Genomic DNA, 22,954 nt, shown 5'->3' with positions numbered 1-22,954 from the left:
TAGTAAATGCATTAATTAACATTAACTAATTAACCTTATTGTAAAGTGTGACCAGTGAAATAATATTTCTTAAATTAATTTAAGTGCTCAGAAAGCTATGAATCGCTCTCTCTTTCCCAGTTATTTAAGACAGGTTGAGAGGTCTCTGAAATGTTGCAAAGGTTCCATTCCAAAATTGTGATGGCACTGTGGAGTAAGATTCTGTCCGACTCTTCGAGACCATCCTTCATTTTTAGAGTACAAATTAAGATAGTTTAGGTAAAACTCTCTCATTTACACACTAATTCAGTACATGGCCATGCAAATTCCTCATAGAAATGCCTCATGGTCAAGCCAGGATTCAAACCAGTGACATTCCTGCTTTGAGGCAACTGTGCTAACCACACATAACCCCAAAATAACAGTTTATTTGTTTTTAATAGTTGAAAAAATATATATCCCACTCACTCCCTTTGTCAAAATCAAGGAGGCCCAGATTTAATCTATAGATAATCAGTCCATACAGATTTGTTAGATAGTTTGTACCACACTAATGAGCAAGACTCAAGTTGTCATGCAAAATGAAGAGGACGAAGGCTTTTTCTGAAAAAGAAAAGCATTTAAAGTCTCACTAAAGGCATAAAACAACTGATATTTTCCAGTGAACAATGATTATCAAACCACAAAGAAGTTTGAGTGGTTTAAAGCTTTAAAAAACGTCAAACAAATTAATTCCACAAAAAGGGCAGCATTAAAACACAGAGATGAGCAGCAAACAGGTATTTAAAGTTACACATAAGGTTGAATAAAAATGTCATAAAGTCATATAAGTATTGTATAAGTTTTGTTTACAAAATGCCTTTGTTTTTTATGGAAATATATTTTCCATATACTAAATGCAAGTCAGTTTTGGATACGTCAATGAATAGAAATGACATTAATTTTGACTCCCACTCAAATGGATACAAATTTCCCAGTGAACAAACCACACTCTTAATATTCAAACCAACACACCCGCATAATTATAAATGCATAATTTTTATTTCATTCGGCCTGCAGTGCTCAAAAGAAGAACATATTTACTGCACAAGCCGAGCCTGAAAAAACGAGCCAAATATATATATTTTTTTTTTTAAATAGAAAGAAGCTTTGCCAGTTAAATGAAAGCAAAAGGAAATGAGGCAGATATTACAATTTCCTTTAAATAGGCACAATTTTCCAGGATTTGTCTACATGCATTCTAAAATGATCAAAAAACTAAAATGAAAAAGACAACAAATCTGTAAAGATTCACGAAATCAAACAAATGCTTTCTCTGATCTTTATGAATATTTTACTGAATCCATAGTCTTGCATAATAATGTGGAACATGGTGTGTTGTGTTTATATAAAATATATGATCTTGTGCTTATCTCTTACCTTGCCAGTGTCTTTGGCACTGTTGAGCGCCGCATCGGCAGCATCTTTGGCCTCTTTCCCCTGAGCTCTGTTCATCTCTGTCTTGTTTTTCAAGGCCTCGATTTCATCCAGTAACTTTTTGGCACGAGGCGAATTCAAATGATCCTGAATATTTTTTAGTTTAGGTTCAGTCTGTTCAAAATTAATGCGGAAATATTGTTTATTGAGAGGGGGAAAGAGTAGTAATTATCAACATACTAAGATCAAAACAACACATTTATTAACGGCGAATAATGAATGAGGATTCAATTTAAAGGGATAGTTCACTCAAATATAAAATGGTGTTGGGCAACATGTCTAACATAATTTTGAATAATTACAACATAATGCTAAAACAACATCAACATGAGTAAATAAAGGCGTAATTGCACAATGAAATATTCCTTAAAGGTGCAGTAGGTGATTGTCTTCAGAAACATTTTTGTTTTGCTGGTTGAAAGTCTCTTCACATTCCAATAGAAATGATTAAAGTAAATGATCTAAATTTATTCTTATGTATTTTATATATTTATATGTATTTTTAAATTTTGGCATACAAAATGTTCATCCAATTAAAATTTACCAGGCCGACAATTCCCATAATTCTGAAAAGTAGCCCAAACTGTCTGTCAACGAATGTAGATTTGCATATCTGCACACCCTGTTCATGCAGATCCGCTTTATCCACCGGAGGGAAAGAGACAGCGGTAAAAACAAATCCTGAATCAAAACTTTTTCAAATCCTAAATCAATATTGGAGTTAATTTTGCACACTGGAGGAAGGATGACACCATGGCTGAAGTATTTCTTTTAGACAGGTAGTGTTTTGTTATTAAAGTATTTTAATCATGCAAAGCTGATGTAGATTGTGTTGTTACGAATGGGTTATATGCACAGAAGTGTTGGTCAGCCACTGAAATCTTATAGTGAAAGATTGATGTGACTATTTTCAACATAAGGATCTTTAACAGCATCAAGTGGGCCCAACAAGCCTGCTTTACTGAAGTCAAGTTGGCTTTATATTCACATTGGTTAATTTTTGAACTATGACAACCTGTGATGCGCTCCATGCTACTTTCAATATTCAGTCTGAAATAGCATGTATGGTTTAGTCCTGCACCCCGCCAGCCAAGCACCATAGTTGATTTAAAACAAAGCGCGTGAGAGAGTGAGACCAGCAATCCTTGCATGCATGAAATATTGCATATTATGACAAGTTTTGCTCACCACACAACTGAAAATGTGATAGATATAATGTTTTTCATTCAGAATTGTAGTTTTATAAAGTACTATAAAGTTTTCTAACTGGAGAATGACATTTCTAGTGGGTCTCTGTCATCTTTAACGTGCGCATGATATCAGATGGTGTGGCTTTAGACTGTGTTTTCAAAGCTATTATGCTAACGGAAAGCATTTTGGCAGACCACCTACTGCACCTTTAACCCACCTGTTTAATTATTGTAAAAAATTACCTAGGCACAATTTTAAAAGATAAAAAAAAAAAACTAAACAATGTTTTTTTTTAAATCTTGAAGATTGATGACTTTCTAAAGTTTCCCCAATGATAGAAAATATACTTAATTTTCTACTTTCATATTTTCATGAAGACTTTTTTTTTAATGTTTTGGCTCATTTAAAGAACAACGGTGGTCTCTTTTGACTGGCCACATCTAAAATAATTTTGACACCACAAAAACTAAAGGCACACATGTACACCTCCAAACTCACACACAATAACAATCTGCTGCTTTAACTTTTGTGAATACTGTCTTGCTAAAAACTTTTTATTTTAATGCAGGTACTCTTAGCATTACAAAATTTTACTTCAGTCGAAAAAACTAGTGTTGCCCTCTGGTTAAACATTGATGAAATACTTCACACTGATGAGGAAATTCAGAGAGTTTGTTATGAAAATTGCATCTTTGTGCAACTAAATCTGAGGTTTGAAATGAAATTTAGCTGCTTTATTTTAGCGGTACAGTGAAGGTGGATCATTTTTGACCCAAAGGGTGAGTGGAATATACAGAATTCCAAGAGAACAGGAGGGTTAAACATGCATGTTTTTTTATTTAGAAAAATAAACCTTTACCTCATTAACTTTGTCTCTGATAACGTCATTGTTTTGTTCAGCCTCGTCCAGATCATTGACTATCTTGTCATGAAGCTCTGCTGTATCATTCAGAGCTTTCTCTATCTCCTTCACATCGATTGATTTGGTTCTGTTCCTAGCAATAAACAACCAGATATGATTAACGATCGCTATAAGTTTCGCTTTGTAAAAACTCCAGCTTTGAGACATAGACTTGATTACTGCAGCCTCACAAGATTTCTTTGGCTCTTTCCTTCATGTTGCCAGCAATTTTGGCTTGTTTCTCCAGGTACTCGAGATCGTCGTCAAATTCTGTGATGTTTGCCAGGATTTTTTTGATGTCCTCAATCATGTCCTTGATCTCATCAGGGGACTTAGGCAGCTGAATGGATAACACAGCGTTTGCCAGTTTCTCAATGTCCTCTGGCTTCACTAGCTCATCTGTTTGGGTACAAAATTCACGTGAATTCATTTACATTTTACTGTGTGCATTTTAGTTCATAGTAGTTAACTGCAGAAAATGCTTTTCTTACGTAGAGTTTTTGTGTTGTTTCTAGTGCAGGTATCTACATATTGTTAAATCAAGAAACATTTTCTAGACAAGCAAAACATATTGTCTTGTGTTAATAAAAAAATATGCCAAAATTTTAAGTTTTTCCTCAAAACAAGCAAAAATAACCTGCCAAAGAGGTAAGTAACATCTTATGTCAAAAGAAAAAACGAGATTATTTTGCTTAGTATTTACACATGGTTCTCTTTTCAGATTTTATTTAGTGTGACATTTTTAGCTATTATTGATTTATTACTATTTTTAAATAGTTATATTTCTTACACATTAAATGTAAAAAGCCATTCTTTAATGTCATTACACATTTGTGACTCTTTATTTGAAATGTATTTAAAAGAAAATCAAACTCAAACTGAATAGAAATTGAAGGAAAAGCTCCACTGTATTGATGGCATGCACATACCTTTTTCAGTCTAAAGGAATTCATTAATATTGGGACATTCACATTGTTATTGCATTATTAAAGCGCAGCATTGGGAATATGTTCGCATGTGGGAATAAGCTATAGCTCAGGGCAGATTTTGCAAATAAATACTATAGTCACATGATCGTGAACTACTTTTATTACGGAGAGCTTTAATATTTTTATTGTTTGTATTTGAGTTGGTTGAAATTTGGTTGTATCAATTGTATTTGAACATGATTTCATGACCTTTGTAGTAATTTAAAAAGAAAGCTTTGTTTATAAACGTTTGTATTTTTTGAGACTTTATTCATGCTCTAACTGTTACCGACTCGGTCCCAGTCATTCCCCTCGCTGGCCAGCAGAGGTCACTATCCCCGGACTTTTAAGCATTACATCATCCATCTAAACTGATTGTGCACACACCTGAATTGAATCTAGTTAACGACCCACGCTTCCTATATAAGCCACACTCAAACACCAGTTCATGGCGAAGTCTTGTTTAGCCCCGGCCAGCATTACTGAGCGTTATTTCCTTTCTGATCTTCTGAGCATAACCCCGGACTGTTTCTGACTCTGAGTTGCCTTCTGCCTGCCCACGACCCTTGCTTTACACACGGACTCTGAACCACGCTGCCTGCCCTCGACCCAAGCCTGTCTAACGGATTCTGAACCACACCGCCTGCCACTGTTCTATGCCTGGTAAATCACTCTGTGTCTGTCAGCCGCCAGCCCCAATACCATTATTGATTACTATTTATGTGTGTTCGCACTTGTGCGTATTGGATGTTTGTGTTTGACTGTGACTAATAAATACTGCATAATGGATCCCTCCGTGTCAGTCTCCTCGTTACACTAACAGTGATGTCTGCATTTGTGAAGGTTTTTCACCTTCATCGTTATATAACTAATGACTGATCGTTGCATCAAAGAATGGAAAAATAAAAGCATAAGTATGGTCAATGAGTGTAAAACGATTGAGTTCTTCTTCTAGTGGGCTGCTATCTTATCAAGTGGGAATTTTCCATAACCTTTCCATTCTATTACTTTTCACATAAAAAAACAGAAGCTTCACCCTCTGCTGTTATGCTCCATAAATTGAAGATATGCGCTCTGTTTTAACGATTTAGGTCCAAATTCTAAAGCGCATGGCACAAAAGCATTAAGGACGTGCCCGAATTCACTTTTTAAGGATGGAAAAATACGCTCTGCACCCCGGCGCATGGTCTAACAAGGTTGAGCTTATTCTCTTAATGAGTTATGGGTGTGTTTTGAGCATAACGTGCATTAAACCAATCAGAGTCTAATCTCTAATTTCCTTCAAGAGTCAGTTGCGTCACGCCATGGCATATTTGCTATTTAGATGGCGGACTTTGTAAGCGGAAAAACTGAGCACTTCACAAGCGAGAAAACAGTTAAACAGAGTTTCTGCAGCGAGGATAAAGAACGAGCCTCCTTCATTCTGCCTCTTTCTTTTTCTCTTTACTTTTACTCTTTACTTTACTCCTTTACTTTCATGGTTAGGGAAACGGTGGAAACCCACTCCACTGAAGACATCCATTAGCCTAAATATTTAATTTCATTTGTTAAGCACAAAGATTTCAAACTATTTCTAAATTCAGTTCTAATTTTCAGCAAACGAATAAATGAACAATAATAAGGAAGTGTGGTCAAAAAACTGAGTTATATCCAAACACACATACTATTCTTATGCCCCATATGGTGATGCATACGTCTCCAAAACCCGACAGGTAGACAAATCTAAACTTGTTTTTATTAAAACAAATATAAATATGCATATAATAAATAATACTACTGCTAATAATAACATTATACAAATGCAAATTGTCATGAATGAACTGAAAAAGGCCTGAAGAAGGCATGTGTCACGGATTGGTCAGGCTCTCACGATCCCCACTCACGAAGATCACCATCACCTGACTTCTAATGAGCACACAGCTGCATCACATTCACGAGCACCAGATAAAAGCACAGCACTCCAGTCGCTCATTGTCCGGGCTCGTCTCGACGAAAGCGGACAACTGAGCGACCACTCAGCGTAGTCATCCTCAGCTAAAACAAACGCTTTACTTACCTGTTCTCTTTGTATTCCTCCTAGTCTTCCTGGTCCACCCGAATCGTCCTGTCTTCCAGTCCTTCCAAGTCTGTGTCATCCTCTGTCAGCTGTATCTGGTGTGTGTTGTCCATCCTCGTGTATTCCTGTTACCCAGCCACGGAGGAAAAGACCCCAACATCATTCCTGATCCTCCTGGCTATCCTTCATGTGCTCCTTGTTGTCATTTAATAAACACCCTAACGTTTCCTTACCTCTGTCTCCTGTCCGCTTCATAACAGAAGCCCGGACCCATAACGACGACAACATGAGCACCCCCGATCACTTTCAAGAGCTGGTGGACCAGTTGAAGCGGATTCTACAGCCACCAGCTCCACTTTCCAACGCACCACCAGCACCGAGCACTTCCGCCTCCACAGTTTCTTCTTCGGCCCTTCCTTCCAGTCCCATGGCCCGACCAGCGCCCTACTCAGGCGGAGCGGGGGAGTGCAATGGTTTTCTGTTACAATGTTCCCTCATATTCGAAATGCAACCTTCTCTATATCCCACAGATAAGTCAAAGATCGCCTACATCGTATCACTACTCTCTGGGCCTGCACTTAAATGGGCTGAGACGATCTGGAACCAAGCCGGGCCGGTCATGAATTCCATCACTACCTTCACGGAGTATTTCAAAGAGGTGTTTGGACGTTCTGATGGGGAAGTAGCCGCTGGAGAGCAGCTGTATCATCTAAAGCAAGGTACTCTATCTACACAGGAATATGCTCTCCGGTTTCGCACTCTAGCAGCTGCAAGTGGATGGAATGAGAGATCGTTGTTGACCACGTACCGGCTCGGCTTGGAACCCACTCTCCGAATCCAGCTGGCCACATTAGATGATACTATGGGTCTGGAGAGATTCATCCAACATTCTCTCCGATGTTCCGATCGTCTCCGTTCCTATCAACAGGACACCATCACCCCCTCGTCTGCACTCCTCCAATCGCCTGAGTCAACAGCCTCTCCAGAACCAGAACCCATGATAATAGAGTCTGGAAGACTGACATCAGCGGAACGACAGAGGAGGCTGACCCGGGGTCTGTGTCTATACTGCGGTGTCAGTGGACACACCCGTATGGAGTGTCCCCTTCGTCCCATTCGGACTTCAGTGAGTGTATTCAGTACGAATATTGAACAATGTAAACCACTTACTACCACCGTACAAATAACTACTGCCTCTATTTCTCTCCTTGTCACAGCCCTCATCGACTCCGGGTCAGCAGGGAACTTCATCTCCCAATCCCTCTGTCGTCAACTCCACCTACGTACTGAGGCGTCCTCGCATATATACCAGATACAACCGATAACCCAGTGCACTCGATCTTCGACCCGTATCCATCGACAATGCGAAGACATCCTTCTTCAAGTGGGGTTGTTACATCAAGAGAGGATTCAATTTCTGGTTCTGGAGGGTGCAAATATGGACATCATTCTAGGGCGCCCGTGGCTGGTGAAGCACGATCCCATCATCTCTTGGGGCACAGGAGAGATAAAGAAATGGGGATCTGGATGTACACCTACCTGTTTTCCAAATCTCCCTCTTCAAGGTCGGAACCCCATTTCTTTGTTTACAACATCGGTCGAGAGTCCTCCTGAGAAGCAGTCTATCCACATTCCTAAGGAGTACAGCTCCTTTCATGATGTCTTCTGCCCCAAGAGAGCTTCCCAGCTACCGCCGCATCGGCCATGGGACTGCGCGATCGACCTAGTTCCAGATGCCCAGTTGCCAAGAGGTAGGATCTACCCGCTCTCGCTTCCAGAGAATCAGGCAATGGAAGATTACATAAGGGAGGCTCTGAGTCAGGGGTACATACGTCACTCAAAATCACCAGCCGCCTCAAGCTTCTTCTTTGTGGCCAAGAAGGACGGAGGGCTGCGTCCATGCATCGACTACAGGGTCCTAAATAACGGTACAGTAAAATACCGATATCCCCTTCCTCTGGTACCAGCCGCTTTGGAACAGCTCCGAGAAGCTAAAGTCTTCACTAAATTGGACCTCCGCAGCGCGTATAATCTGATAAGAATACGTGAGGGGGACCAATGGAAGACAGCATTCGTGACCCCTACTGGCCACTATGAATATGAGGTCATGCCTTACGGTCTGGTCAACGCCCCCTCCGTATTCCAAAACTTCATTCATGAAGTCCTCCGGGAGTTTCTTCACCACTTTGTAATAGTGTACATAGATGACATCCTCATTTACTCCCGGAGTGAGGCCGAACATCGCCAACACGTTGCGGAGGTCCTACACACATTGAGAGAACATCACCTCTACCTCAAAGCGGAGAAATGCTCATTCCACCAGAAGTCGATTCATTTCTTGGGATACATCATTGACCAAACCGGTATACGTATGGATGGGAAGAAAATTGAGGCTGTTCTATCCTGGTCAGAACCCACTTCCATTAAGGAGCTCCAGAGGTTTCTTGGGTTTGCTAACTTTTATAGACGGTTTATCAAGGACTACAGCAGGATTACATCACCTCTCACTAATCTCCTCAAGGGTAAACCCAAAGGACTGGAGTGGACCAAAGAAGCAGCCGCAGCCTTCCGCCTTCTTAAGAAGGAGTTCACAAGGGCCCCACTCCTGACTCATCCTGACCCAAATCTTCCTTTCGTGGTGGAAGTGGACGCATCCACCACCGGCGTCGGGGCAGTATTATCCCAACATCATGATACACCGCCCCGACTGCATCCCTGTGCCTATTTCTCTCGGAAGTTGAGCCCGGCGGAGCAGAATTACAGCATAGGAGACAGGGAGCTTCTAGCAATCAAGCTAGCCTTGGAGGAGTGGCGTCACTGGTTGGAGGGAGCCAAACATCCGTTCCAGGTGATCACAGATCACAAAAACCTCCAATATATCAAAGAGGCCAAGAGACTATGTCCACGTCAAGCCAGATGGTCACTTTTCTTCTCACGTTTTGATTTCTCCATTTCCTATCGTCCAGGACCCAAGAATCTAAGAGCAGACGCTCTCTCTCGTTTACACGAGCATCACGATCATGAAGAACTCCCAACGAAGATTCTTCCCGAACACATCTCCATTTGTCCGATCACCTGGAACGCTCCTCCAGTCGTTGCCACTCCGGAAGCCCCTGCTCCGCCGGGATGCCCTCCTCATCGGCAGTTCATACCACCTGAACACCGGGTAGATCTGATCCACTCCTTACATACCTCGCTAGGCACTGGACATCCAGGGATCAACAATACTCTCTCGCTAGTATCCCAACGATTCTGGTGGCCAAACATGGCAAGGGATGTGAGGCAATATGTTCAGGGCTGTAAGGACTGTGCCCAATCCAAGAGCCCACGTCATCTACCCGCTGGAAAGCTCCATCCCTTGCCGATTCCGAACCGTCCCTGGTCACACCTAGGAGTGGACTTTATCACTGACCTCCCCTCGTCAGAAGGTAATACCTGTATTCTAGTCATCGTAGATAGATTCTCAAAGTTTGTCAAACTAATCCCTCTGAAAGGTCTTCCCACAGCCTTTGAAACAGCCGACAATATCTTTAATCAAGTCTTCAGGTCATTTGGTATTCCAGAAGATATTGTGTCGGACAGAGGTCCACAGTTCATCTCACGTCTATGGAAAGCCTTCTTCAAGCTCCTAGGTGTGGCCGTCAGCCTCTCTTCTGGATATCATCCCCAAACCAACGGGCAGACAGAGAGGAAGATTCAGGAGGTGGGACGGTTCCTGAGGACCTTCTGCAGTGGTCACCAGAGCTCCTGGAGCCAGTATTTGGGCTGGGCAGAATATGCCCAAAATTCACTGCGGCAACCCTCCACCGGACTCACGCCATTCCAGTGCGTCCTGGGCTTCCAACCACCGCTCTTTCCCTGGGATGGCGAACCATCTGATGTCCCCGCAGTGGATCACTGGTTCCGGGAGAGCGAGAGAGTCTGGGACGAGGCTCATCAACATCTGCAGAGGGCAGTCCGTCGAAGCAAGGTAACCGCCGATAGAAGAAGGTCTGAAGAACCCAGATACACACCCGGACAAAAGGTGTGGCTATCCACCCGGGACATACGCATGCGACTGCCCTCTCGCAAGTTAAGTCCCCGATTTGTTGGTCCCTTCACCATCGTGGAACAGGTTAACCCCGTCACCTACAAACTACAATTACCCTCTCACTACCGTATTCACCCTACATTCCACGTATCACTCCTGAAACCCTATCACGATCCTGTTCTTCCCTCCACAGAGCCTGACCACGAAGAGGAACCCCCTCCTCCACTGCTCCTAGAAGAAGGAGCCGTCTACGCAGTGAAGGAGATCTTGCGTTCCCGACGTCGTGGTGGCCAGTTGGAGTACCTGGTGGACTGGGAAGGGTACGGCCCCGAAGAAAGGACATGGGTTCCCAGAGCTGATATTCTCGATCCTAGTCTCATGGTGGAGTTTCATGAGAGCCACCCTGAGTTCCCAGCGCCTAGAGGCAGAGGGAGACCACCACGGCGTCGGAGGTGTCGGCCCTCAGGAGCGGGCCCTGGGGAGGGGGGTACTGTCACGGATTGGTCAGGCTCTCACGATCCCCACTCACGAAGATCACCATCACCTGACTTCTAATGAGCACACAGCTGCATCACATTCACGAGCACCAGATAAAAGCACAGCACTCCAGTCGCTCATTGTCCGGGCTCGTCTCGACGAAAGCGGACAACTGAGCGACCACTCAGCGTAGTCATCCTCAGCTAAAACAAACGCTTTACTTACCTGTTCTCTTTGTATTCCTCCTAGTCTTCCTGGTCCACCCGAATCGTCCTGTCTTCCAGTCCTTCCAAGTCTGTGTCATCCTCTGTCAGCTGTATCTGGTGTGTGTTGTCCATCCTCGTGTATTCCTGTTACCCAGCCACGGAGGAAAAGACCCCAACATCATTCCTGATCCTCCTGGCTATCCTTCATGTGCTCCTTGTTGTCATTTAATAAACACCCTAACGTTTCCTTACCTCTGTCTCCTGTCCGCTTCATAACAGCATGGAGGCAGTGGTTTTTATTTTTATGTAGAAAATATTAATTTTTGTAACGTTTTAATCTTTTAATTTTTTTCATATGTAAAGATATTTGTGTATTGCTGTACACCCTGTGTGCTTGTTGTAAAGAAAATTCACTTAATTTTTAGGACTTTAGGACAGCTTTCAGTTGGTCAATATCGTGGACTATATCAGTTTTTTAAAATAGCAACGCGCCTTAACACACCTCCTTACAACGTGGAGCAAAACGTGAAAATTAGCTGATCTGAAAATAGCAACTAATCGTGCCAGACACATCTTGCGCCTTATTGCGCCTGATGTATGATAGGGCCCACTGACTTTCCCCAAAATGAAAATTCTGCCATCATTTACTCACCCTTAACCACTTTTAGTTATTTTATTCTGTGTTACACAAAACAAGATATTTTGAGGAATGCTGGAAACCTGTAACCCTTGCCATCCATAGTTGAAAAAAAAATTCAATGGAAATCAAAGGTTACCAATTCACAATATTTTTCAAGATAACTTGTTTGAGTTTCTTTTTTCTGTTGAACACAAAAACGTTCTGACAAGTGAATTAAGAGCACAGAAGTTTCAGTTGTGAACTATCCCTTAATGGTCAGTTTCAGATGAAATATAAGAAACTGGATAACTACAACCTAAAACCAAAAACTGATCAGTTCTCGCAGTACCTTGCAGGTAATTCTTGACTTTCTCGATGAGTTTCTTAGTGTCAATCTTTTCCTGCTCATATTTAGTTTTTGTGCGATTAATTTTATCCATCATTCCTTCTGCTTGATCCTTGACATAATTAGTCATTTCTGAGGCATTTCTGAGCTGTAAGTAGAAATGAAACAAGAACAAATACAGAGCAAATGTTTAATCAAAATTATATAAATGTCAGTTTAGGAAGGTACAGGTATATTTTGGACATGCCTGAGCATCAGCTTCTTTGAGTTGACTGCGCAAAGCAGTGATATTCTTTTCCGTCATCTCTGCCAGTTTGGAGGCATTGAGGCTGATGGGTAAACTCCCCGTACAGGCCGGTCCTCCACACTTCCCACACAAAGCTCCACCACATTTCGCTTTCTCACATTCTGCATCGCCTGGAGCCCCACAGACCTACGGCAGACAAAGTGGCACTGCAATACTCAGATTTACATATTTTTTCAAATGGCAAAAGCCCAGTTTTACCTCCCATTCACCTCCTCATTAATGTTGGCAGCGCTCAGAGCTTTCACTTTCCTCTCCAGCTTATCCATCTCTCCTATGCGACACTTGGCGAGCTCCAGTGTGACTTTCTCTCTCGTCTTCCTGGAGGCTTCTTGGACTTTTTTAGCTGCTTCTACTTTCTTCTCGCTGTCAGTGAACTCGTCATAGAACTTTTTGATCTTGTTCAAAATATCTGTAGAGACAGCGTGTGAAGTTTTTAGTAGCCCATGATGCCTTTTAGACCCTTAACTTTATTGATACTTTGATTCTGGCACAATAAATCGTCATGTAGATAATCATTTTTACACAAACCGTTAAGAGCTTTTAAGTCTGTCACCGGAGTCTCTTTTGTCTTCTCTCTGAGATTCTTCAGCAGCTTGTTGAACTCAAGGCGGATATTGTCGATGTCAGTGTTGAGCAGCAGGGTTCGGTCAAAAATGATTATGTTTGGGTCAATGATCTCGGTTTCATTCCTGAGGAGTGAGTGGAAAATGGAGCCGAAGACAAAATGATTAGCCCTCCTGTGAAATTTTAGATTATACAATTTTATTAAATATTTCCAAAGTGATGTTTAACAGAGCGAGCACATTTTCACAGTATTTCCAATAACATTTTTTTTTCTTGGGAAAGTCTTATTTCTTTTAGTATTAGTACATAAATTATATTTAAAAGGCCTCTTAAGAATTTGTTTTTCTGATTGGCTACAAAACAAACCACTGTTGTCCAATGGCTTGCCTTCACTGCAAAATTGCTTTTCTTACTTAGATTTTTTTTGTCTTGTTTTTGGTCCAAATATATAAAGATTTTTAAACATTTGGAAACATTTTCTAGACAAGCAAAAAATACTTTCTTGTTTTAAGAAATAATATGCAAAAAATAAGTGAGTTTTTCCTTAAGAAAGCCAAAATAATCATCCAATAAAGCAAGTAAAATAATCTTGCTTTTCGTTTTGATGTAAGATTATGTTGCTTACCCCATTGGCAGTTTATTTTGCTTGTTGTAAGGAAAAACTCTCTTGATTTTTGCATATTTCTTAAAACAAGACTTGTCTAGACATTGTGTGGATGTTAGCAATATGACATCTATCAGACGTTGGTTTTTGTTTGCCATATATCTGACAAATAAGGGCGCACTCACACTATGCTATCTGAACCGTGCTCAGGCACGTTTCCCGGTTTGTTTGAGAAGTGTGAGTGCTCTGATTCGGGCTCAGGCACAGTTCAGTTGGCTGTCCCTGGCCTGGTTGGAAGAGATTTGCCAGAGCGCGGTTCACTTGGACTCGTTACATAGTAAGAATGATTAATAAATCCATATGAAACAGTCCCTTAAAAGTCCCATCTAATCTTCAGTTTCGGGCTCAGGCGCGCTTTGCATTCAAGCCCGCGCTTTGAGCCCGAAACAGAAGACGAGACGTCTATTAATCATTCTTACTGTTCAATGAACACAAACTGTCATAGTTTATTAAAGACACAAACCCCTCAATGCACGACAGCTGCACCTTCAGCAGCACAAGAACTTTATGATCATTTCTGAGTGTCAAAAGTGGCTGATAATATATGATTGCATGTCACTGCATATCAAACGACTGAAACAATATAACTAAAGCAATCTCCACTGTGCTAAGCGAGAGCGCTTCTCTTCTGTTAAACTGAACAGCGTATCATCGATGACGTAAGCATGCTCAGGCGTGAATGCAATGTTGAGTGCGGGCCGTAGGGGGAGATGGGAGGGGGGACAAGCGTGCTTCGGTACGATTCAAGGTGTGAGTATGCCCTAAATATCAGTATTTGACATCAAAATGACATTGGTTTAAAGATGTTGGCTCGACATTGGATTTTGGTACCTTTCCAACACAACCTAAAATCAACGTCATTTTACGTCGTTATTGGACGTCAAAATAACATTGTCCTTAGATGCTGGCAACCTAAAGATAAAGTCAGAATTATTAGCCCACCTAAATTATTATCCCCCATGTTTATATTTTTCCCCAATTTCTGTTTAACAGAGAGAAGATTTTTTTTCAACACATTTCTAAACATAATAGTTTTAATAACTCATTTCTAATAACTGATTTATTTTATCTTTGCCATGATGACAGTAAATAATATTTGACTGGATATTTTCCAAGACACTTCTATACAGCTTAAAGTGACATTTAAAGGCTTAACTAGGTTAATTAGGTTAACTAGGCAGGTTAGGGTAATTAGGCAAGTTATTGTATAACGATGGTTTGTTCTGTAGACAGTCGAAGAAATATAGCTTAAAGGGGCTAATAATATTGACCTTAAAATGGCTTTTAAAAATTAAAAACTGCTTTTATTCTAGCTGAAATAAAACAAATAAGACTTTCTCATGAAGAAAAAATATTATCAGACACACTGTGGTATTGTGTGTCTGCTGGGAAGAAGCATTTTCTGGACAAGAAATAATAGCCAAAATTTAAATGAGTTTTTCCTTAAAAAAATAATCTGCTTATAGGGTAAGCAAAATAATCTTATGTCAAAACGAAAATCAAGTCAGTGCCAGTGGTGTAGTGGTTAGTGCGTTGACACATGCACTCCGGTGATCACGGTGACCCGAGTTCAATTCCCACCTCGTGGTCCTATGCCAATCCTTCCCCTCTCTCTGCTCCCCATGCTTTCCTGTCAATACTCTCTAATTTCCTATCCATTAAAAGTGAAAACCCCGAAAAAATAATTATAAAAAGAAAATCAAGATAATTTTCTGTATCCAATTATTTAGCTTGTTGTTTTGAAAACTGGTTGTTTTGTTGTTTTGTTTGTATTTTTGCTTTTGCTTGTTTTTAGCTTCTTGATTTAAGAGTTTTTTAATATTTAAACAGCTAACTAGACAAAAAAATCTAAGTAAGAAAAAATTTTTTCCAGTGTTTAAATTGCACTTTAAGCTGAATACTATATTGCAAAATGACTACTAAAATAACATGTATTGCCATCATGGCGAAGACAAACAATATTAGATAGAAATTAGACATTTTTATGTTCATTTATTTTCTTTTCGGCTTAGTCCCTTTATTAATCAGGGGTCGCCACAGCAGAATGAACTGCCAACTTATCGAGCACATGTTTTACACAGCGGATGCCCTTCCAGCTGCAACCCATCACTGGGAAACACCCATACACACCCATTCACACACATACACTACTGACAATTTAGCGCATACCCAATTTACCTATAGTCTATACCTGTGGGAGAAACAGGAGCAGCCGGAGGAAACCCACACAAACACAGGCAGTGCATGCAAACTCCACACAGAAATGCCAACTGACCCTGCCGAGGCTCAAACCAGTGACCTTCTTGCTGTGAGGCGAACATGCTACCCACTGCACCACCGTGACACCCTAGTTATTATGTTTATTAGAAAAAAATACATTCATCAGATACTATGAATGATTCTTAACTCATAAACACAAACATATTAGCCATTACTACATTTTATGTTTTCTTTGCTGGTTCCACCAGTGTCGATTTGAATTTGGTGGCAAGAGCTTTAGACACTCACCTGCCACTTTACACCTGTTCAGCTGCTTGTTAATGCAAATATCTAATCAGCCAACTCAAAATTAAAAATAATATAAAATTAGCATACCTAATACGTGCCAAGAGCTCCTCCAGCTTTTTAAGCTCATCCTGAGCGCCCATGTTAGCAACATTCTGCAGCTTTTCCAGCAAGTTCTGTAGGTGTTGTAGTTCAGGTCTAGAACGAAAATCTTCAGGGCAAGGCATCATGGTTTCTATCCTCTCTGCATCTAAACTAAGATCTGAGATGATTTTCTCCCAGAGGTGGTTGCAGGCATGGCAGGGTTCGCAGGCAGGAAAGTTGTTGTTGTGACCCGGGGCACATTCATCACAGAAAGGACCCGTCACCCCTGGCTTACACAAACACTCACCGGTGTAAGTGTCACAGGCTGGATGAACGGTGCCCTCTAAGTTACAGTCACAAACTGACGGAAGAATGAAAAGTTGTGTCAGTCAAAACAACATGACTTGGAAAAGAACAAAATTTTCAGTATAATAGCTTACACATGCACTGTAAATCAGGGTTTCCAAAGTGATTCGGACCACACTCGTCACATATTCTGCCTCCATATTCTGGCTGGCATAAACACTGGCCTGTGATCTGGAAGGTCGTGAAGGGAATGCATGAAGAACAAAAGGCGCCTGATAAGAGACTTTATTGTACAACGCAAAAAAAATGCTTTTCTTACTTAGAGTTTTGTGTTGTTACTAATCTAAATATCTAAAAATTCTTAAATAAAGAAGACAATCAAATATAACGTTAAAAATAAGTGTTTTTTTTTTTAATAAGCCGAGCAATCTGCCAATGGTGTAAGTAAAAATAATGTTAAAAACTAGTTTTTGCTTTGCTTGCTTATGTCACGGTTGGTGTTAGGGAAAAAAGAGCGAGGACTCAAGTGCAGGGTAAATGGGTAGTTATTAATAGTAAAAATAAAGTAAACAGCAAAATAAACTACCCCGAGGGGAAAACATTAATAAAACAAATAAACAATCAAAACAATCTAGACTGGGCAGGCTGGCAGGGATCAGGGCTGGAGGACAGGACAAGGCAGGAAACGATGACGAACTGGCACAGGACAGCAGACATGAGGAGAATATGAGTAGAAATAATGAACAAACAGACAGGTGAACATAATAAACTAATAATGGGTTAACAAGGAGGGTGGGACTAGACAATAGATGGAAGAGCACATGGCTTGTGTTGTTTGTGTTTCATGTGCTCTTCCATCTATTGTCTAGTCCCACCCTCCTTGTTAACCCATTATTAGTTTATTATGTTCACCTGTCTGTTTGTTAATTATTTCTACTTATATTCTCCTCATGTCTGCTGTCCTGTGGTAGTTCGTCGTCTCACACAAAATGAGACTAGAACACCCAGTCAGTAAGAGAACTCATTATGTAAACATGCACCACCTGCTAAACACAACACCAACAGAGGTCTGAATGTGAGACACAAGTACACGATGAATGAAAACACTTACAGTGTACTCGCACAGGCAGCGTGCATGTTTCATCCCAGCACCAACTGAAACCAAAACCAACTAGACTGAGACACTGGGAATGAAAAGCCATGCTGCAGAAAGACGAACACGAACACCAGGACGAGAGCATGCAAATTCACTAACACGCCCAGACCTCATGCGCCTGCGAAGCGAGAACGCGCACTGCCCAAGCCCGCTCACAAATGGCACTCATTCAAAGACACACACACAATGACAGAAAAGCAGTGCTCTACCTGAGAAAACTCGAGTCGAGCACAACACACAAGACATGACAGGACTAGTGTCTGGCACTAAAACAAGAACTAACAAGACCAGAGTGGCAGAACCCTAACAGCTTTCCCCATTGGCAGATTCTTTAGCTCGTTTTAGGAAAAAACTCACTTAATCTTGACATTATTTCTGAAAACAAGACAATATTTTTACTTGTCTAGAAAATGCTGCTTGATTTTAGAACGTTTAGGTATTTGGACAAGAAACAAGACAAAAACGCTAAGTAAGAAAAGCTTTTTTCTTTCAGTGTATGAACATTTATAAGGTAATAACCTTGTCACAGATGTAGTTAAGAGCATGTTCTGGGTCACAGTTGCAAGGCTGACACCCAGAGTCTCCATCCAGGTTCCAGTACCCATCATCACATTCATTACACAGGGCTCCCTGGACACCCGGGCGACACGGGCACTGGCCAGTGTCCTGATCACAGAAACAGGGGCTTCCAGCTGGACACAGTGAGTCATCTGTGCCCCTCCGGTTACAAGAACATTCTGAGTATACAATACAAACAAGATTGTTAATACAGATAAATTACTGTAGCATGCTGGTTGTGCATGCTTCTTTGCTCTACAAACAACTGCATGCCTGATACAATTCTGGTGCAACGCCTTCATCTCAAATGCAATTAACCAACAGATAGAACAAAACCCACACTTTTTCCCCATTTTTTTACACGTTTATCACAATATGGAAAAAATGTCTCAACTTCTGTTTTCTCTTTGCTCCTTTAGTTCACTGCACACTTTTTATCTGACATTTTTCACATGTTAAAAAATAAATTTGACCTCACGTTTTGTCAACCACACTTACAGATTACCTTTGAAACTTCCAACCATGATTCAAAAATTATCATCGGGTGCACAAATTAACAGCAAGTGCTGTAAGAGGTGTTTTGACAATTCAGTACCACCATAGAAGTGAAAGCCGAATATAAAATGGTATCTGACAAATTATTTATTTCGCTTCTCAGCACAGAGCACTTTAGAACAAATAAAGTGTGCAAAATTAAGACAGTTTGGTGCGGATGGTTGAGAACCACTTCTTTGGATTCAATACCTGGTGCACTGTTGTTTGGTGTGTGTGCCCATACCTTTAACATACAGCCAGACTCTGTTCAGAATCAATTAAATTCTAATTCTGTAGTTTTTGCAAATGTTTTCGCAGGGTTTCTTTGCGTGAAGAATTTGTAGGATAACAAATACAAAAAAAGTTCAGACTCAATGTGTACATTTAATATTCTCTATCAGTTAACCTTGGTGGTTTCATTTCATTTTTCTTGAGCCATATTAAAAGCATAGTTCACTCAAAAAATTTAATTTTCTCATCATTTACTTTGGTATAAAGCTGGACTGCAGGCAACTGGCAGACAGCATGTGGGACAAAAATGGCCCAGGCTTGGCAGAGGTGGCACCGACTTTAAGGCAGCACACAAGACTTGGGCCAGATATCAAATTTATTATTTGGCCCAGATGTTAAAAATATATATGTGGGCCACGTAAGTTTGGTCTATCTTGACCCACTTTTAAAATACAATTCAATTATTTATAAAGTAAAGAAAAAATTCTACCAATCAGGTCACTTCGATAAAAAGCACACTCATAGTGCGCCTAAAGTGAAATGCACGAATTGCATTCATAACCCATTGCAGTAATAACCCATAACTGGGCCAGATATGTTGATGTGTCACACCTCAACATATCTGGCCCAGTTATGGGTTATTACCTTGGTTGAGACTTGGCCCAGATATGGTCCAAGTTTGGCCCTTGTATGGAAAGCCAGACTTAGTCCAATCATGTACCGTAATTCACTGCAGCATGTGGGCCAAGCAAAAGCTGATTGTGTGGGCCAGATTTGAGCCAGAAAAATTGCCATGTAAGTTTGGCCTGTCTTGACCCACTTTTAAAATACATTTAAATTATTTTTGAGAAAAGAAAAAATTCTACCAATCAGGTCGCTTCGAGAAAAAGCACGGCCATAAAGTGAAATGCTTCATGGGTTTTATGAATTCATTGCAGTCATGACACACCAACATATCTGGCCCAGTTCAGGCCCAGTTATGGGTTATTAACTTGGTTGAGACTTGGCCCAGATATGATCAATGTTTGGTCCTTGTATGGAAGCCAGACTTGGTCCAATCATGTACCGTAATTCACTGCGGCATGTGGGCCAAGCAAAAGCTAATTGCGTCGGCCAGATCTGGGCCAGAAAAATTTATCCACTTGAGAGAGAGTAAACAGAGGGTAAATTTTCATTATGGCATGAAGTATCCCCGTTGGATTTTTTGGTGAGAAACAAAAAAGTAAGCAATATATTTAGTCCAGCCTTGATTTTGTGTGTTTTGAGATGGAACTTCATGAATATCCAGAACAGTGCTGTGTGCTGGGCTTAGTGTGCTCACTGTATTGTGTAGATGCTATTTTTTATTTATTTTTTAATTTAGGTAAGTGCTAGTGAACAGTTTTCAAACTAAGCATAAAACAGTGCCATAAAGGTCTGCTGCAAGTAGATGGCGCTTCCAATGCCTGGACAGATGTAATGGAAAAATACAGCTCGAGCATTCTGTCATTTTTTGGGTTGCATCTTCTGCCATCACAACCTGTATTTTGTTTGTTCATACGAACCAAGACTCATTTGTTAGTAGTCTGAGCTCACTTGTTTGGTGCTCACCAGGGTTCAGGTTGCAGCATTCATACATATTCAAATTAACCACACACACATGTCAAGTGCGAACACACCTAAGATGAATGCATTCTTTACAGTAGCCTTTGAATATAACCATTAGCCAGTTTCCATGTTTGGTGCACACAAGGGTTCAGATGGCAACATTCACACAACATTATCTGCAATATTTGAGCAGTTAAATCAGCTATGCACTTACAATTACACATTATTAAGGTATATGCAGAGCTATGTTTCTTCCCATACTGATTAACTTCAAGTGAACGGTTAAAGTGACTTTTTTCCATTTTATATGGTTCCTTTTACAACATCGATATTGTAATGTAATTAAAATATAATCAGTTTAATAGACTTCAGCCTTCGTTTAGTTGCTCAAGCATAAAACGAGACAAAAAGCTGTTTACTCGCACACGCCCATCGGGATTGGCAGGCTAGCACAGAAGCTCCATTAAATATACTGGGGTAAAATAAATGCTCATATTTTAAAGACATGGCGGGGGGAAATGTAATTTAATGCAGATGCTTCTTGTACAATCTGAGACCCACTTTATATTGGATATCACTCAGCCAGTGGAGATCGCTGATTTTTAAAGAAAACAGACCATAAACGCGTCGATTTTGTAATGGCATACAGTTTACCGGAAGCGCTGGATTTGGGGTTACTGACAAATTAAAAGTCCTTCCTCATTCTTCTGCATATACCCTATTGATCTTAAAGAGCTGAAAGGGCCACACTGATGTTAAGTGGCTCTCATTTCAGTTTGAAACCTTTTAAAAGCTATACCTTTGCAGTCTTGAGCAAGTGCATTGCCGTAGTATCCCCGTTTGCAGCTCTGACAGCGTGGGCCCTCAGTGTTGTGTAAGCAGCGCAAACACTCGCCGGTTACAGGATCACATGCATCACCATCACGAGGATCGATGTTATTGTTGCAACAACACTCTTTGCATCGACCACCTGGCAACCTCAGGTCACCATAGAAACCAGGAGAGCAGGAGTCACATTGTGGGCCTGCAAGAACAAGGGTACAAATTATTAAAAACAAACTTTGTTAAAGAGCCCCGATTATGGGTTTTTGAAAATGAGCTTCCATGCAGTGTGTAACACAGCACTAAAGAATGAAAACATCCAGCTGAGGTTTAAATCTAAAAGTGCGCCGTGTTTAAAACTATTGATTCTTTAGAGAAATAGTTGACTCAGAGTCTAATAAATGAATCGTGTTGAGTTCAGATCTTTTGCTTGAACGCATTGACGTCGATACGGTACATCCCAAATGTGTAGCACCTGATCCGGTAAAACGTGAACGTGCCTTTCCCTTCAGACACTAGCAAAGCTTGAGGGATCACTGCATCTAAAACCAATGTGTGCTTCTTCCTTTACCGATTTAAATGCGTTTCTGAACTGGCGATCCTCTCCTGTTTGCCTTTGCTATGGCCACCATCAACTTTTGCCACTGTTTGGATTAATACTAAATGTGTGTCCATGTTATTACTTGGGATTAGGGTTAAGAGTAGAGGAATATGCTGGTGTTTAACTGCATTGCTTTATTCCATTCCTGCATTGGGATCTTACATACTCTGTGTGAAACTTCATAGCCATTTTCTCTCTGTCTCGCGCTGAATGCAGTCGACCAATCACAACAGACTGGGTCATTGGACCAATCAGCGTAGGATAGCTTCGTGCTAAGGAGGGGTTTGGGAACAATTAATTGCTGAACGAATCATATGGGAGTCGTTGGGATGATTAAGTAAAAACAAATGCAAATTATAAAACAATGAAAGCGTTTTTTGACCTTGCATGCATATCAGCCTATTGTTGGAGACCCCTAAAACCAAAAAATATTACCTTTTATAATGCAAAGTAGGGGCTCTTTAAACATTATTGTATCTTTAATTTCTCACTGTAAGTTACATTAAACAATTACTTGGAATCTTTGATGTTCTTGATGCAAATTTTGTGTATGATAAAGTATGATGACCTGTATGTCCTGGCAGACAGTCACAGTAAGGTGCTCCAGAGTGGGGATCCTTATTGCAGGAAAAGGCAAAGAAGCGTCCACTTCCATTCAGATCTGGACATGAGCATGGCTCACATGGCTGTCCAGAGACAGGGTCACCAACATATCCCTCTTTACACCTGGTACACACCAAAATTCTGGTGAATACTTTATATTTTGCATCATAATCTTGAAATGTG

At 40.8% G+C, this 22,954-nt stretch overlaps 1 protein-coding gene across 1 annotated transcript in view; it reads right to left on the bottom strand.

Moving 5' to 3' along the window:
* Positions 1–22,954, bottom strand: part of lamb4 (laminin, beta 4) — a 65,652-nt gene that overhangs the window by 3,780 nt on the left and 38,918 nt on the right. The window contains exons 24-35 of the mRNA XM_056451468.1: positions 22,737–22,894; positions 21,545–21,769; positions 18,355–18,572; positions 16,814–16,910; positions 16,380–16,734; positions 13,085–13,245; positions 12,766–12,965; positions 12,497–12,682; positions 12,253–12,397; positions 3,739–3,946; positions 3,506–3,641; positions 1,399–1,569 (exon numbers count right to left, since the gene is read on the bottom strand). Coding sequence (XP_056307443.1) covers positions 1,399–1,569; positions 3,506–3,641; positions 3,739–3,946; positions 12,253–12,397; positions 12,497–12,682; positions 12,766–12,965; positions 13,085–13,245; positions 16,380–16,734; positions 16,814–16,910; positions 18,355–18,572; positions 21,545–21,769; positions 22,737–22,894 — 2,260 coding nt within the window. The remainder of the gene's footprint in view (positions 1–1,398; positions 1,570–3,505; positions 3,642–3,738; positions 3,947–12,252; positions 12,398–12,496; positions 12,683–12,765; positions 12,966–13,084; positions 13,246–16,379; positions 16,735–16,813; positions 16,911–18,354; positions 18,573–21,544; positions 21,770–22,736; positions 22,895–22,954) is intronic.

The sequence above is a fragment of the Danio aesculapii genome, chromosome 25 (genome assembly GCF_903798145.1).
Source record: "Danio aesculapii chromosome 25, fDanAes4.1, whole genome shotgun sequence".
Taxonomy (NCBI): Eukaryota; Metazoa; Chordata; class Actinopteri; order Cypriniformes; family Danionidae; genus Danio; species Danio aesculapii.
The sequence above is the reverse complement of the archived record's forward strand: the minus strand, read 5'-3'. Positions and strand labels throughout refer to the sequence as shown.